General features: G+C 44.7%; 1 protein-coding gene across 2 annotated transcripts in view; it reads left to right on the top strand.

The window, feature by feature from the left end:
* The window catches only part of DEF6 (DEF6 guanine nucleotide exchange factor), a 54,784-nt gene that overhangs the window by 23,522 nt on the left and 14,002 nt on the right, over nucleotides 1-17,260 (top strand). Inside the window, exons 2-4 of one of the 2 annotated variants that reach the window (XM_035122026.2) lie at nucleotides 6,323-6,463; nucleotides 12,814-12,999; nucleotides 16,992-17,219. In XM_035122026.2, coding sequence (XP_034977917.1) covers nucleotides 6,323-6,463; nucleotides 12,814-12,999; nucleotides 16,992-17,219 — 555 coding nt within the window. The remainder of the gene's footprint in view (nucleotides 1-6,322; nucleotides 6,464-12,813; nucleotides 13,000-16,991; nucleotides 17,220-17,260) is intronic. The other variant, XM_035122028.2, reaches the window with a different exon arrangement.

Here is a 17,260-nt window from a genome sequence, read left to right on the forward strand (position 1 = left end):
TAACTATGCACACTTAAGAAGGCAGTCTATGGATGTTGTAGCCAATTTAAACACACCCCATAACATTCTAAACCTTGAGTACATCTCTTATCCACTTATAGCTGGAGTTTATGAACATTTTCAAGTTTAAAATATTTTCAAAGCATTGAGCAAGCATTTTTAAACTTACAGCTCGTTATTTTCCTTCATCCTGCCCCCTCTTTTTACTTTTGGAGAGGAAACAATGGCCTTCTACAGCCTCTTTAAAACAAACCTTTACACACTACCTCCACTCTTTTAAATATTTGCCATGTTTTTGGGTTGATCAAGCCCTTACATAAGATTATTTAAGCAAGCTTGCCTTAATTTTTATATTATTTTAAACTATGCATGCTTTAAAAAAGGCAGTCTGTGGGTGTCATGGCCAAATTTTAAACACAAACCCCTAATTTCCTAAACCTGGATTATATCTCTCATTTACTTTAAAGGAAACAACTATCTATAGCAGACACAAGGAACAGACGCACATACACGTAACAGACAACACAGACAACATGTAACATGCAAACATATATAATTTTATACCATAACATACTTTGCAGGATTCCTCACAAAACTTTTCCCATTCAGAGTTCACCAGGGTTAATTTTAAAGCGGAGATTCACTGTATGTTAAAGGAACCTCCTGGTAGCCATTTCCCCTCATCTGGGTGGTCCATAGTAAATCGGACCCTATGTTTTTTTCTTACAAAGTTTTTGCAATTGGTTCCCTTCAAGCTTGTCCGCCCCGGGGATTTCATGCCAATTTAAGAGAACGAATTGGAGTGGACTTTCATCCTCAAAGTCCTTACCGGAGCAAAGCCTCAGTTGTGCTTTGCCTCGGTTGGGAGTCTGGGAAAGGAATTCCTTAGAGTGGGTTGCACCCATTTTACTTCTGTCTTTTTATACTGCAGTTCTGGGTCCCCGACCCTGTTCCTGGACACTCTTAACTTCCCGAGTCTATGACTCACCCCCACGTCCTAGTGGTGTTCCTGCCTGCCGTTCGCGTGCACTAACTACTAGGCGGCCTGGTGCAGCTAAAACCCTATTGGAACCCTCCCACTGGTCATCAATTGCCTGAGGGTTCCACAGCAACTTCCCTGCCTCTTACACACTAGACTCAGGTCCTACTGAACGCTTGCCTACGCAATGTCAGGTCGGAACTGAGGAATACAGAGTAGAAAGGAACAGGCGCACTTGCATTCCCTGGTCACGGGTCCTACCCAACAAGGGTCGCCGTGGCAGGGGGGCGTCTTCACCCGAAGATTAAGAGCAGAGGAATAGGAAACAGAGCTGGGATAGCCAGATTCCCAGATTGGTAGAAAAGCGACAGTTTGCTCAGACTTCTGCTCAGTTTGGCAGAAGGGAGCTGGGACAGTCTTTCTAAGCTCTGCGTTTAACGTAAAGACTGTTGCCCGGGACCTCAGTTCTACTCTGTAACTGTGCCTGGCAGCCTTGCTGCAACTAAGGTCCAAAGAGGAGAGTAGAAAAGGATAGTCCAAGTGGAGAAATAGATTTTTAGTTGCTGTGGTTCTTAGCTCACCCAAGGTGTCCCCTTTTAATACTCACGACCGATCCTTTCAGTCGAATCCCGTTGTCTCCAGCTTCCAACTGGTTCCTAAAAAAAAACAGCCTTGTCCCTTTAAACGTTGCTTCGTCCTGGGGGTCCCGCTTGGACTCTCAATTACTACCAAGTGCCTCGGGTCCTGAGGTTGGTTTACCCCCCTGCAAAAGAGGCAAGGGCGCGCTGGGCTCCCCTTCCTCAGTGAACCCGGAGCTCAAGGCAAAACTGGGTCCCCGAAGTGGTCGCCAAACTGTTGTAAAAATTTTGCAGAGCTACACGGCCCTAGAATTAAGTGGATCCTTGACCCAGGAAGAGTCCAGGTATCCTGGCAAGCAGACAAAGTTTAAGCGTCTCCTGCCCACCAAATAACAGAGACCAAACCAGGACGTGCGAAGCAAGGCACTTTTATTTTTGCTGTTGCAACAGGGTCCTTCCTCTCACACAGGAGAACAAGGAAGGAACCCCAAACAAAGATGTCTTGCCCTTAAAAAGAGATTTGAAATTGGTTTCAGCCCACCCCCCAGAAGCATCATCCATATGTCACAGAAGGGGTGTAGCCCAAGACCCCCCCTCCCTAGATTCATCATAGGTACATCATGAAAGGGGAGGTCTGGTGGCAGTAATCTGAGCACCCTGGACCCTGCCCCCTGCCCCCAGAACCTAATCAACAAAATTGAGAGATATTTACATTTCCCTGTTTCCCAGCCAAGTTAATCACACCCTTTTGTCTGGCAGTCAGGTATCAGGATGCCAGGGATTATCACTTTAATTCCTGAGACAATGAGAAGGTTCCCCCCACCCCCCTTCTTCCTTGCAGAGGAACACCTGGTCAGAGAGAGTCAAAATGGTGTCAGTCAGGCCTGTTTTCCTGTGCTGCTTCAGACATGTTTCTGTACATTCATGTACATGTTTTATGAACAATTATTATATATATATATGACCTCAAAATTCTTATAACATTGCCCTTGTAGAACTCACCAGTAAGGAGGATGGGGACAAACTTAGAATTAGCTGGCTCTGCCTGTCAATGCCTCTGCCTCTACCTGCTGTTGCATCTTTCACCCTTCCAGGCCCAATGGTCCCAAGCCACCAATGGGTACCTGATTGACCACTGTGGGGAAACAGGATGCCAAGCAAGACACACCTTCAGTTTGATCTTGCCATAGGTACTTAGGTGCCAGCTCTGAGCCTACAGAGCACAGTTTCGCCTAAGTCACATTGGATAGGGAGAAAGTTTATGGAAGGTATATAAATGGACTTTGCTTAAGCATTAACTCATATCGTATGAGAGTGTCCTTGAGCTTGTTCACAAGCTTTTTCAGCAACAGTGATTGGCTTGGCTAAATAAGGTAAAGGGACCCCTGAACCATTAGGTCCAGTTGTGACCGACTCTGGGGTTGTGGCGCTCATCTCGCGCTATTGGCCGAGGGAGCCGGCGTACAGCTTCCAGGTCATGTGGCCAGCATGACAAAGCCGCTTCTGGCGAACCAGAGCATCACATGGAAACGCCGTTTACCTTCCTGCTGTAGTGGTACCTATTTATCTACTTGCACTTTGACATGCTTTCGAACTGCTAGATTGGCAGGAGCTGGGACCGAGCAACGGGAGCTTACCCCGTTGCAGGGATTCAAACTGCCAACCTTCTGATTGGCAAGTCATAGGCTCAGTGGTTTAACCCACAGCACCACCTGCGTCAACAGTGATTGGCTTGGCTAAATAGCAGCCCATTAAACCTTTACAGTAAATAAATGCAGTTAATGGTTGTGCTGTAGGTGATTTGCAAATGTAAGGAGCACACTTTTTAATGATAAATTTTAATGTGTTTTCTTCTAAGCTGCCTTGAGGGAGAATATTATTAGAGTAGTAGATCAACTTTAAAATCAATTAGTGAAATAGGTTAAATAATTTAGGGTTTAAAGCAAGATTAACCACTGTCCACAGTGCATTTTAGGACACACAAGCAAAGGCTACTTGAAGTGGCCAGACAGCAGCTCACTTAAACCTACCTCTTAGAGATGAATGTTAAGGAAAGCAGATAGGATGTGCCCTTTAACAGTTTCCACTTAAGATAGTTAAGAGAGTATAGCATGAATGGACTGTAACTCTAATTTAAGCCCTTACTAAATTTCCACCCACCCTTGTGGCCTATAGCACCTTTGGAGGAGGGCGTGATAATGGCATCCTTCGTCTGCACTGTGGCCCTAATCCAAATCCCCCTCCTCCCACAGCTGCTTTTTGAGAAAGAATCTCCAAATATGGAGCTCCCATGTCACATCTAGTTTGATATTGCAGACAGGTTTTGGCAGAGCCCAACATAACTGCAGAGGTGATACTTACTCATCTTCTCACCTTTCTCTAGCGGACTTGATTTTCTGTCTCCTACATTCCTCCCCCTTTGCTTTCAGACTTTTCTCATGACTGGGATGTTTGGGGCTATGCATAGAGCTAGAAAGCTAAAATTTGGTGGTCAGGAAGGGGAGTACCCTCTCTGTTCCAGAAGTGGCTAAAGAACCCTCCCAGAGAAGTGGCTAACTTAACCTGTTGTGGCAAAACCAGAGCATCTAGAAATGCAATATAAAACATAGCTAACATAAATCCAAGAGTAGTAAAACTATTCAGCCAGTTAACTTTCCAGGGGTTGCTGGTTGCTGCCTAGGGAAAGATCCAACTATATCATACTCAGAGAAGACTGAAATTAAAGAAGTCTATTGATTTCAGCGGGTTTCTTGAAGCCTTACCAACCATGTCTAGGTACTCAGAAGTTGGTCCCATTGAATTCAGTGGGGCTTACTCTCAAGTAAGTGAGGTTAAGATTTCAGCCTTTGACTGATACAATGCAAGGGAAAGGCTATACCTCAAATTAAATCCTCAGCATCTCCACGTAGGGCTGGGAGAGACACCCTGTCCCTGAAAACCTGGAGACCTGCTACTGGGATACTGAGATGGACCACTTGGTTGGGCTCAGTATAAAGCCATTTCCTGTCTTCCTAAAGTCACACGCTCCCAGTTCCTTCTGTTTATATTGTTTATGCTTTTACTTTGTTTATATTTGATGTTTTATTATTTTTAATTTGTATGTTATCTGCTTTATAAATAAACTCAAAGAAAAGCAGAACATGGACATCACTGTTGCTACTATTCCCCTCTGCCAGCACGATGGCCTTGATCCAATTTGGGGTCTTTCTGCTGTTGCTTTTTAAGTAAAGAAAATGACTGTTGGGAGATCCTTGCACATATATCTGGCTTGGCTAGGCTCTCAGGCAGACACTGCAGCAGTTAGCAGCTGTTTTTTCTGGCAATACTGAGCCTCTTCCGGCTAACTAAGCTTTATTCACCTTGCAGCCTGGTCTTTTGGAATTACCCAATGTACCTTTTATGTAAACTTTCACCAGTCTCTCTCTCCACCCCCCCCCCCGCCATGCCCAAGTCACCTATGGCAAGCAGTTTGCCCACTGGAGTGTAGCCAGGACATCTGTTCTACAACAACACGTATATCAATTCCAGAAGTGCTACACACTCAGACAAAGGAGAGAATCTTACATTGTTTGGAGATTATTTACCCTCCAACAGCTGAGCACTCAATACCAAACACCATTATGCTGGGTTGAATGTGAGAGATGAATAGGGCGAGTTTCAGATGATGCCAGCTAATCACAGCTTGGTTTTGAGGGAGGGAGCAGTTGCCTTGGTATTTTTGGTTATGGGGATGGAAAATCAAGGATGAGACATTCAATGCAGCACAAGGTCCCCTTCTCCTCTTAATATATGCACTGAAGGGATTTTCTCAGCAGGCAGCTGAGTGCTGCTGCAGGGTTGCCAACTTCCCCACCCCATTGCCCCTTGCAGAGCTCCTATACACAAACACCTGGATGAGAGCTGAAACTTAACAGCTGAAGCTTTTTCCAGCACTAAGCTACTAGCAATGGATGGTACAATTATGAGCTGTTGAATCTCTGCCAGTCATGTGACTATTAAAGGCACGCGAGACCTACCGGGGGTGGGGACGGACCTGCCAGTCCAATACAGAAAAGGTAGAAGAAGCTGTCCTTCCTAGTAATCTCTTTTCCACGAAAATTTAAGGCACACAATCACACACCCTATTGAATACAGTAATCATATGGAAAAGATCATAGTCCTAGGCACTCTTCCTTGACAGTAACTTTTCTTGACAGTACGTGGGATTTTCTTCCAAGCAATGCATTTATGATTTGGGTGAAAGTTTGATTGGGTTAATAAATCCCTACATCCACCATTTATTTGCAGAAGAGTTTCCTGCTTTTTATTTGAGAGTAATTTCAGGGTGTGAGTCAGAAGTGTATTCTGGGATGCCTTTAAACTTTAAAGTGTTGGATATTCTTTTATAGGAACATAGGAAATTGCCTTACACCGAGTTTCTAGGTTTTCAAACAAGAGCCTTTCTCCAGTCCTACCTGAAGATGCTGGGGATTGAATCTGCAGATCATCTTGGCGATGGTGCTGCTCAGCCCTACTTTTCATCTGATTGCTTAGCAGCTAAATAGTTTAATCCTTGAAGTGTCACATGTTTAAGCCAAAAAGACATGGGGTATCAGTAGAGGTGTGTGGGTGAGGGAGGCTGAACCCTTCCCCACTCTATTCCCTACTTGTTATGTCAATAAGGCAGATGTGAGAATAAAAAAAGTCTGCCCTCATTGTGTCTTGTCCTGTCTTGTTCCAAAGGCCTGTCTTGTCCTGATGGCCTGTCTTTCCTCTACTCTCTCAGGTGCTCTCTCACAACCTGTACACCGTGCTGTGCATCCCTCATGATCCTGTGGCACTGGAGGAACACTTCAAGGATGATGACGATGGGCCAGTATCAAGTCAAGGGTATATGCCATATCTCAACAAATACATCCTGGACAAGGTAAGCCCATTTCCCCTTGTATCTGTTTGAAGCTCCTTCTTCTTAGATCAGGGATGGGGAACTTAGGGCCTTACACGTGTCTAGGCAGTATCAAACTCAGGGCGGGAAAGGAACAGTTTTACTAGTTTCCAGCAGGAGCAACTGTGCACACGGATGATTATTGGCTGGTGATTTGAGATGCAACAGGAAGAACATAGGACGCTGTTTTATACTGAGTGGGACCATTAGTCCATCTAGCTCTATACTGTCTACACTGACTGGCAGCAGCTCTCCAAAGTTCCAGGCAGGAGTCTTTCCTAACCCTATTTGGAGATGCTGGCGATTGAACTTGGGAACCTTCTTTCTGCTAAGCAGATGGTCTATCATTCAGCTACAGCTGTGCCTTGTCCACTTCCCACCCCATCCCCAGAGCAGTTTTTCAATTAAAAAAACCCCACTGACTGAGTTTGGCTTTTTTTAAAATGTAAATAAGATACCAAACAATTGTTTAAGTGGATCAACTTACTAGGAGCACTCCCCTGAGTGGGGAAAAGAATGGATAGAGGGGCAAAAAGGAAGAGGCAACCCACATTTTACGTGAAAGCTGTGTATGACGTGTGAGGCACAAAGGAGGAAGGAAGCAGAAATGGGATGTCAGCCCTTCCAAGTGTGGTCAGATTTGGGCTACTTGGAGGATTTTCAGTTAATCATAGTGTCTTGAGTACCTCCCAGGCTTTCAAGGAAGCTGTCAATCCTGATTTTCAGATTCATGACCACTTTGTATAGAGGGACTGTGAAGCAGTAATAAAGCCCCTTGCGTGGAATACTTAGCTTTGGTGGGTTCAGGGCATTTCAGTGTGAATGGAATCCTAGTTAAGGTTGAGAAAACGGGACAGCAAACAGGAGCAGATTTGTTGCTTCTCTTCCTCTTCCTACAACCCACCATCAAGCCCTGGGGAATGTGCAAATCTGTGTCAATGAGATTCAAATGAATTTTAATTTTAATTTTTCCTGCTTGGCAGGGGATTGGACTGGATGGCCCTTGTGGTCTCTTCCAACTCTATGATTCTATGATTCTAAAAGTCTGCTGGCAAAACCCCCACTCTCCATCTTTAAGATCTGTTTGGATGCTTGTTAGGAAGAGAAGATTTTAAAATAAGAAACTGGATTCCTAAAGCCTGATTTTTCTCTCTGGTTCTCTGTATTTCAAAGGCATCTTTGTTTCTTGAAGGGGAATGTTATGAGCTGTCTTCTCCAGGCTTACACACACACACACACACACACACACACACACGGAGAGAGAGAGAGAGAGAGAGAGAGAGAGAGAGAGAGAGAGAGAGAGAGAGAGAGAAATATCCATGGCAGCTTCATAGGGTTGTTCCTGCCATGTGGCAAGTTGAGCTTTTTGGATAAGGAGGTGGAGTCCGAGGGTGGCAGAACAAGCAAGGGCCTGCTGCCTCTCCACTGCTGTTGCCCACTACTTTCCCACTGCAGCTGCCACCAGCCACTCTGCACAAACACACACCAATCCTGCCAGCCATAGAATATCTTGAAGCCTAGACACACCATGAGCCATTTTGCTATGGTGGCAAAAACTGTTCAAAACTTTCACAGTTAAACTGCAACCCAGGGGTGGGGGGAACCTGTGGCCTTCCAGGCCTTGTTGGACTACAACTCCCATCATCCCTGACCAACGGCCCTGTTGGCTGCAGGTGATGGGAGTTGGAATTTAACAAAAGCTTGAGGCCACCAGTTCCCCATTCCTGCTTTAAACAGTATTTGCCATCACAGCAAAGTGGTGGCAGCACTCAGCACTCAGCACTCCTAAGGCTCCCTGTCGGTTTTCTAGTCCCCCTGATGCCTGATTTTCTGATGAAGGACATTAGCATCCTTCCTCAATTGTGCTACACCATGGTGAGTGGTTGTGGGGGAGGTAGGAAGAAGAGGAGGAGGAGCGGCAAGCATGTGAACCCTTTTGTTATATACAACTCTTGAGCACAAAACTCTTCCTTGTAAGGTAAGGTTGTAGCCTTCCAGTTGCTGCTAGACTCCACCTCCCGTCAGGGGAGATGGGAGTTGTGGTCCAGCAACATCTGCAGGGGCCCATGTTCTACATTCCTGCTGTAAGGGAACTCAGGAGTGCTCAAATCACAGGGCACAGTGCCCTTCCCTTTTGGGATGACATACTTAAGTTGCAGTGCAGAGCACACCTAGGAGGAAGTACACCCCTAGATTTGAGGAAGCCAGCTTAGGATTCCACTGTTGTTTATTGTTTTTAGAAGGCTTTGAGGGGCATGCTTTGGTGTAGTCCTGGGGTGGAACTTGTGAATGTCATTAGGGATCCACTCCCTCCCTCCCCCCCCCACTCTACATTATTGAGTAGGCCTGACTTGCACTGCAACCACCAGCCCAACAGAATAATCTTGCCTCAAGGTGAGAATGCAGTCTGAGAATACTCTTTCTGTTAATTTGGATATCTCCTCCAATTAGCAGGAAACTGCCACCTTCTCCAGTGACTCACCACCCAACAGCAGCCATACAGGGAGCAAATTAAACAGCTCAAGTGTGAAATGATTAAGGAAACAAACTCATGCATATAGAGAATGTGCTGTTTTGAAATGAATGATCTGATTGTCATGTCGCTCTCTATCAGTTGTGAAGACGTGCTGTTTTGAGTCAAGCACGGGTTGGGGGGTAGATATACCCCTCGGGAAAGCCCTTTTACCCTAGCGTAAAAAGTCACAAATACGCCTACAGAAGATCCAGGTGGTTTGCATTGGCTTCATAGCTATGGATTGTAGTCAATGCTGGTCCTACTCAGAGTAGACCCATTGAAACTAATGAACCATTAACTTTAGAGGGTCTACTGCGAGTAAGACAAGCATTGAAAACAGCCCTATGTGTGCCGTATGTTTTGCTTGGCATATCAGGGAATCTCAAATCTTGAAACACAATCAGGTTTTGTTTCAGAACAAACAAGTTTCTAATTTCCAACTATCACTCACTCTAGTCTTTGCCAATGCACTCCCAAAATTCTGTGAAATTAAAATTCCAAGGCTTGTAGGTCAGGTATATGAATTTGCTAAACACACTCAAACTAGCTCCATTAATTATGAGTAGGTGGGTGGGGTATAAATAATAAAATAAATTATTATTATTATTATTATTATTATTATTATTATTATTATTATAGAATTCTGGATTTTCATGATGAATTACTTAGGCTTTGTTTTTCTTTTTCAACAAAGATAAATGGTACAATTTATCTTGCTGGACCCCTGTAATCTGGGCACTTCTGAATTCCCTTTCAACCAAGTACACAGAACACACCCATAACATATTCCTGACCTGTATCATCTTGTATGTGGATGCTTTTCTCTGCATCTTCTGGATTTTTATGCACTGGCACGATTAGGACACACCAACAGAGTGCTGATTTGGAAAACTGGATGTACTTTACCCTGTGCATCCTGTTTTCTGTAATCTACATGGTCTGGAGGTTTCAGTCCTGATTTGCCCCCCAGCTAACAGGTGGTGCTTTCTGCATAGTTAAAGAGTTTTGCTTAGTGGCATATTTGTGACCTGAGGCAAAAAGGTAGCTACTTTTGCCATTGAATTTTCTGATAATGCACAAGTGTTCCAACTTGGAAATCCAGACAGGTTTTACGTGGATGTAGCCTTAAGACTCTCCCAAATAACAGGCGCACTTTGCAGGACTGTAAGATGCCAGCAAGGCCTAGTTGGCAATGATAGGCTTCAGGCTTTAAAACTTAAGGTTTAAATTCAGAGAGAATTTAGACTTTTTTTATTTCCAGAACATGGTTTACGTGTCGGCTGTGCATTATGCAGGGAGCTCTGGACTCTTTCGTGCCTTGGATAAAGCACAAGCTTGAGTCATGGGGCATGTGCTGAATTCCTGGCTGGCTGCCACTCGCTGCCCACTCCAAATGATCTGAATGCCAATTTATATGCAAGCAACCCCAGCTACAAATCACAAGGATGATCATAGCTGTTTCATCATCCTTTTGGTCCCCATTAGTAGTGGCAGAACTGGCACATCTGCCTAGTGTTATCTTGGCATGGTAACATTTTGCTGGATGGAAACTGTGAAACAATAGTTTAGAGACTAGCTATGGAAGATGGCCAGATCACACACACACACACACACACACACACACACACACACACACACACTTACCCGTTTAAAGAGCCAGGGAACAGTTGTGTATCACTTCCCTTACTGCAAAGTACTTTTTGAGACTTGATGCAATTGCACAGGGGAAGCAAATGGAGTGCTGGTGGCTAACAGACTGGGCTATGAACTGGTATTTCCCTGGTTCAAATGTCATCTCTGCCATAAACTCGCTAAGTGGCCTTGGGCAAGCCAGTCTCTCTCAGCCTCAATCTCTCCCACCCATCTTTCTCCTCTGCCATATGGGAGATAATAATATTGATGATTCACAAGCCACTGGTTGGCTACTGTGAGAACAGGATGCTCGCTGAGAGGGTCACTGTCCTGATCCAGCAGGCTTTTTTTTTTGTGTCCTCACGCTATCTTAGTCAATGTCATGGTTCCCTTGAACTTTGGGGAATTTTTGCATGTGTTCATCTGAGCTATGACTAGTATCTAAATTCTTATGAGTAGGTGAAATAGTATGTTGCGATTGAAAATTAACAGAAATGCAGAAGTGTTTTTCAAAAAACAGAGATAACAATGACAAAATTTAAAAGACTAATTAATCTGTATTATCTGAGTCAATTTACTTGGATAGTTTCTCGTAAATGTGTGGTTTATTCTCCCCATCTGGCTCTAAAAGCCTCTTTTATTCCTGGTGTGGGTTTTTTGGGGTGGGGTGGGGGGAAAGAGATGGTGGCTGGATTTTCCACGTAGTTCTCCACCGTGGGTGGTGCTGGGAGCCACACTCCCAAAGAAAGAATATTATTATTAAGGTGCATTAGCACACATCTGCCATTGCAGTGTTCTAAGTTAGGAGAGAGTGCTCAGAAAACAGATGAACTATTTTCTGAATACTCAGCAAGAAATTTTGTAAATGTCAATGCCCCCAAACTAAGCAAAAATGAGTTCATCCATTGCTAGTCAGTTAGCGTAACCAGATGCAAAAGGGCATAGGACTCTTTTATCACCAACAGTTGTATAGATAAGGACATTGCAGAAGGAGCAGCTTTTCTCATCTCTTTATGAGAGGAAAATTGCTGGGTCCCTCCCTGACTAGTGTTTTATGGCAGGTGTATTTTGCAACAAGTTCTTGACACAATAATAGTGAACAGGAGTCATGAATTTATTCTGTTTTATTAGTTGTTTCTGCAATGCTTCCCCAGTACTGCCACATTATTGCTGTTCTGAGGTGCTATAGCAAAACAGGAAAAGAAAATAAACCAGAACATTCATGGTATAGAAAGTTACACGGTTTTAGCAGGATGTTACATGAGATGCACTGATTGGAAATGAAGCAGTCTGACACCCCAAAACCTATGCAGGTGAAAACTGTGTTGAAAGCAGGATTGCCTCAATATCATCACAAGCATCACAAACATGAATGCCTATTAGAAAGGGCAGCTGGAGGGTTCCTAAGCCAAGTGTCTAAATGGTATGTCCTTTAGAAAGAGTTGAAACCAGGTGCTTTGAGATAATAACTGGCTACCATCAGATGCTAAATATGTATATGTACTCCACTGCCAAAGATTAAACCATAGGAGAGTAACCTCTGGTCTGAAGGCCATATATATATATATTGCACAACTGAATTTGAGTGGGTGGGGGGAGCCCAGCGGGAGAGAAGGAAGGTGTCGGAGGAAAAAATGGGGAGTGAGCCAAAACAGATGTAGCAATGGAAGGGTGAGGGGGAGAAGCCCTTTCCACATTATCTGTTCAGACCTCTGGAAAGAGCGATCTGTCTTTCCACTGACAGTCTGTTGGGTAGAAAGGAAGAGGTGAAGGGGTGTGCGAGAGAGAAAAGGCTGTAACATAAAGAGAGAGAAAGAAGAGGATGCCTCTGGCCCTACCCATTGCTGGCTTTGACCCTAATCATCGCCAGCATACATCACCCGAGAGCCAGTGTGGTGTAGTGGTTAGAGTGACCTCCTGTTGCTCTGTCCCAGCTTCTGCCAACCTAGCAGTTTCAAAGCATACCAGTGCAAGTAGATAAATAGGTACCGCTGCGGTGGAAAGGTAAATGGCATTTCCGTGTGCTCTGGTACTCGTCACCCCACTCAACCAATCACTTGATTAGGCCACTGTAATTCTGTTGATGCAGCCTAGAATAGCATTAGGTTTGTTGGTTTGCTTGCTGCTGCTTCATCACACTGTTTGCTCCAGAACACTAGAGCTACCACTTACGTTTTGTTTGCAGGTAGAAGAAGGTGCTTTTGTCAAGGAGAGTTTTGATGAGCTTTGCTGGACCTTGACAGCAAAGAAGAATTACAAGCCAAACCGGAATGGGAATAGCGTCGTATCCCATGAAGATGCATTCAAACTTTGGTGTCTCTTTAACTTCTTATCCGAAGACAAGTACCCTCTTGTTATGGTTCCTGACGAGGTATGATTGCTTTTAAGTAACACTATTTTTTGTTTTGTAGTGCTTTTGATAAGGCATGAGTCACACTATGTATATTTTGCATCGTTAGGGCTTAGCCATGTGATTATAATTATTGTCTGAAGTGCAATTATATACATGACTGAGTCTAGCTATCATAGATTTCTGTATACAGGCCTGCAGATCCAAACTATGCTGCAGCTCTTGCATCATTTGATCGCAGCTCAAGATTCCACCCTGTGTGGCCAAGGGATGAATATGGTGAACAAGAAGACACCCTTTTCTATGTGTTAACATGTTGTGTGTCTCTATGCAAACACCTGTGAGAGCTGCTGCTTTATAGCCCCTGTTTCGCTTGTGCTTACAAATCTCCTGCACAATGTATGATCTGTTATACTTTCCGCCTCATGCCGATTCCTCTATGGAGAGTTCTACCCCATTCATACTTTCGAGTGGCATTGCTTTTTGATGCACCCCAAAACACACATTCTTACGTTCTTATATGTGGAACATAGGAAGCTGCCTTATACAGAGTCAGATCATTGGAGCATCACTATTGTCCACTGACTGCCAATGATCTAGCCCTCACTGCTAGATGAAGAACTGGAACTGCAGACTCTTGTTTCTGCCAAAGGCTTTACAGCAAAAGTCAAAACAGTGCACGGACCAGGCTCAGGTTATCTCAGTGCAAGGAGCCACATAGGCATGGCTAGGCACAAGCTAAGATGTTGACCCACAAGCAACATGCCCCCTGCATCTTTCTTATAAAAGGATGGGGCAGACATAGCAGATAGTGCAAGCAGTCAAAGTCTCAGGGCTAGGCAACATGCACTCCTCCAAGTTAGGCATGGGAGGTCTACTTGTGTTGGCGCTGGTATCTCCTTGTTCTTGGAAGCACTGTCAGTGTGTGCTCAGCATCAGATTTATACTCTGTTGCCTCCTTAAAAGCAGGAGGCTCTGTGCTGACAGGAGGAAGCACCTGAATAGCAGTATCATATGCCATTGGGGTTGAATTCTCCTTTGTTAAGCCACCTGGCCCCTCCCCTGGATCAGAGTTTCCCAGCTCCCCTTCACCTCCCTGATGTTGGATACCTGACAGGGATTCCCTGGAATTTCTCCCCTCCCACCAGGACCCTCCCCAGAGTCATCTAACTGCAGCTCCCTGATCTCCTCCTTCTGCTTCTCAAGATCCAACCAGCCCTCCACGACAGCTCCATGGGGCTCTGGCTGCTACTTACCAGCTCTAGTCCTGGATATAGCAGGGACTGAACTTGGGACCTTCTGCCTGGAAATGATGTGCTCCAACACTGATCTACGGCCCTTCCCAAAGTGCTGCATTTCACTTCTGTTTCTCAGTGTCCCGATAGCAATTTCCATCTGCTTCCCTTACATCCATGCTTCCCCTAAAACTGCAGGTGCTTTGGGTTTCATTAATGCTGAATTTGCACAGTTGCTCTCATACGTGCAGTCACACCTGATACATTTTCTTTATTTTTTTCCACACACACAAATGGGTAGCCTGGAGATGGCCTCAGGCAGGGTAGGGGGGGAGATTTTTTGGGGGTGGGGGAATAAGATTCTGTGAGGTGGTTGGATTGTGGGTTAACACTGTGGCTGTGTTTAACTTCTGCTGGGAGGAGACTAGCCAACATATGGACAAGGCATCTACATGAATGCATGCAAAAGCGTAGTGCCACAGACTCAACGTTAAAAAAACCAACCCTAACCAAACAAGCCAGCTTGGAGGCGGAGAGAAACAATGGCCAGGAAATGGGACAGCGTGTGACTTTCATTTAGGCCAGTCATGCAGAAACATGCATGTCTAATTAATGTCATTCGTCCTTTAGAGTGAGAGTGTAAACCCAGTTCGTGTGTGCAATGAGAGGATGCGGGCTGCTCCTCATGCTGCTTTCTGTTGTAGACTGAAAAACTGCAGGTCTGGACACACCCTTTCTTGAAACACGTTGAGATACGAATCTGGAACATGCTGGCTCCACCCAAAGGGTTAATTGCAATAAAGAAATGCTGTGCAGTCTAGCAGAGCCAGTAATAACAGCAATAATCTCTAAATTCCACAAGACATGTTGTTGGAGGGAAGGAGATTTCCTTTGCTCCTTAGTACAGAGGCAAAATCTCAGTCAGGTGGCTTGTAAATCTAAAGACCAGAAACTAAACCCCGACTCACATTGGTCCCAAAGCCAATGAAGACCTAGCCAGAAAATAATCTCATATAGTTTCTAGGAGTTTCCACTGCATCTAGCTCATCAGCTGATGTCAGATGTGATGACAGCCATCAAGCTTTTCTCTCCCCTGTGTCTGACACTCTTGCTCCATCCCCCGTATAGTTCAGCAGAAAAGGCCCTGTGTGCACATGCAGTCATCAGCTACGCTTCCTGTTTCCTACCAAGGCATTTCCTGTTCAGGTCTTGAAAAGCATGCTGTCTTTCTAACTCCACCAACAGTGGAGTTGAGCATCTGCTAGCGTGCATTTGTTTTTAAAGAATTTGGTAGTTTTGTGTAAGAATCCACAATGGATGAGGATTTTTGATTTTTAAATCTAGCATTGGCACCTGTCTTCTGAGTAAATAGTCAAAATAAACAATAAATCCTAGGAGATGCTGCAAACTTCTGCGCATCTATACAGAAGTATATCCCATTGAGTTCCATGGGACTTCACACCTAGGGAAGTGACTATGAGATTTCAGCCTTCAGGTGTATTTAGACACCTTTTCATACCACAGGTAGTGGCAGCTGTGGCTAATAACTATGGGGACTAGTAGAGTGGAATGCAGGAAGGCCAAAGTAGACAAAGCCAATGACAGGCAAAACCAACTAATTTTACTTTTGTTTCTGTCCATTTCCCTGTTGGAATGCAGGTAATGGAAAACTCAGTGGGAATAAACACATTATTGTGCCTGTTATGGTGGTGGCGGTGGCAGCAAAGAAGCAATACTTCTCTGCCATTCTGTAATTGGGATGTTGTTTAGCAGAGCTTTTCTGAGTCGTTCAGAGTTTACTCCAGCTTGGCCTGCAGGTGGATGTACAAGTGCCCTTGTAAGCACCATATACAGTCATACCTCGGGTTACAGATGCTTCAGGTTGCACATTTTCAGGTTCCGCACCGCGCCGAACCTGGAAGTACCGGAACGGGTTACTTCCGGGTTTTGGCGTTCACGCATGCGCAGAAGCGCTAAATCGTGCTTTGCACATGAACAGAAGCGCCGGATCGCGACCTGCGTGTGCGCAGACACGGAGCTGTGGGTTGCGAACGTGCCTCCCACATAGATCATGTTCGCAACCTGAGCATCCACTGTAATATGTTTGCAAAACACTTCAAGCATAATGTTTTTTGCATTTGGTATAAATTGAGTACCACAAATGCTGCATTCAGTTGAATAAATCCAGAACTCTGGTTCTTTTTAGAGGGAGGATTTTCAGTTATTGTGGCCTTGTGACACAGACATGGTGCTCGGGGTGGGGGTTGAGGGTACCACATGTTGACTTGGCGCTTGCTTTCTCTGATTGATAACATCAAGCAGAAGAGGATTGATTTGTGGAGTCCATTAAGTTATAAAAGCCTTTTTGTGAGAGGGGGTAGTCCCAGTCAACTTGAATGAGGTGGCTGTGAGTCCGCCCCCAAAGGAAAGGAGATAATTTGCTGATTGAAATCTGCAGTCCTAAATATACCTTCTGGGAATAAGTTTCATTGAACTGAATGATACTTCTAAATAAGTGGACTCTGAATCTTTCCCCTGGGTACAGTTATTGGAGAATTTAATGGAGAATATGTCACTATATATTGTTGCCATGTGGAACCACAGTTAGAATTCTTGAAGCAAGAACTGACTTGAAGCAGTAAGTGTCTATGGAGTGAAATTCCACAGCACAAGAAGGAAATGTATGTGATCCCAAGGGGGAATTCAAACTACATACGATACCTAGAAGTAGAGAATATGGTTCATTCCTTCTGTGCTGACTTCCCCTGCTTGTTCCAGGTGGAATACCTCCTAAAGAAGATCTGCACAGCCATGAGCATTGAGCTCAACTCTGGGGAGTTAGAGGACTTCTTTTCTCAAGAAGCTCAACAGCAGAGTGGTTTGACAGTCTGGCAGTTTCTTGACTTGGTAAACTCAGGCCGGTTCCTACGAGGAATTGAGCGTGAGGCTATTAGCATGGCTGTTGAAGAAGTCTACCAGGAGATCATTGGAGATGTGCTCAAACAGGTAAAAAGCTGTCCTTGATTAGGAAATCCTTTGCTTGGGTT

The sequence above is a fragment of the Zootoca vivipara genome, chromosome 7 (genome assembly GCF_963506605.1).
Source record: "Zootoca vivipara chromosome 7, rZooViv1.1, whole genome shotgun sequence".
NCBI lineage: Eukaryota > Metazoa > Chordata > Lepidosauria > Squamata > Lacertidae > Zootoca > Zootoca vivipara.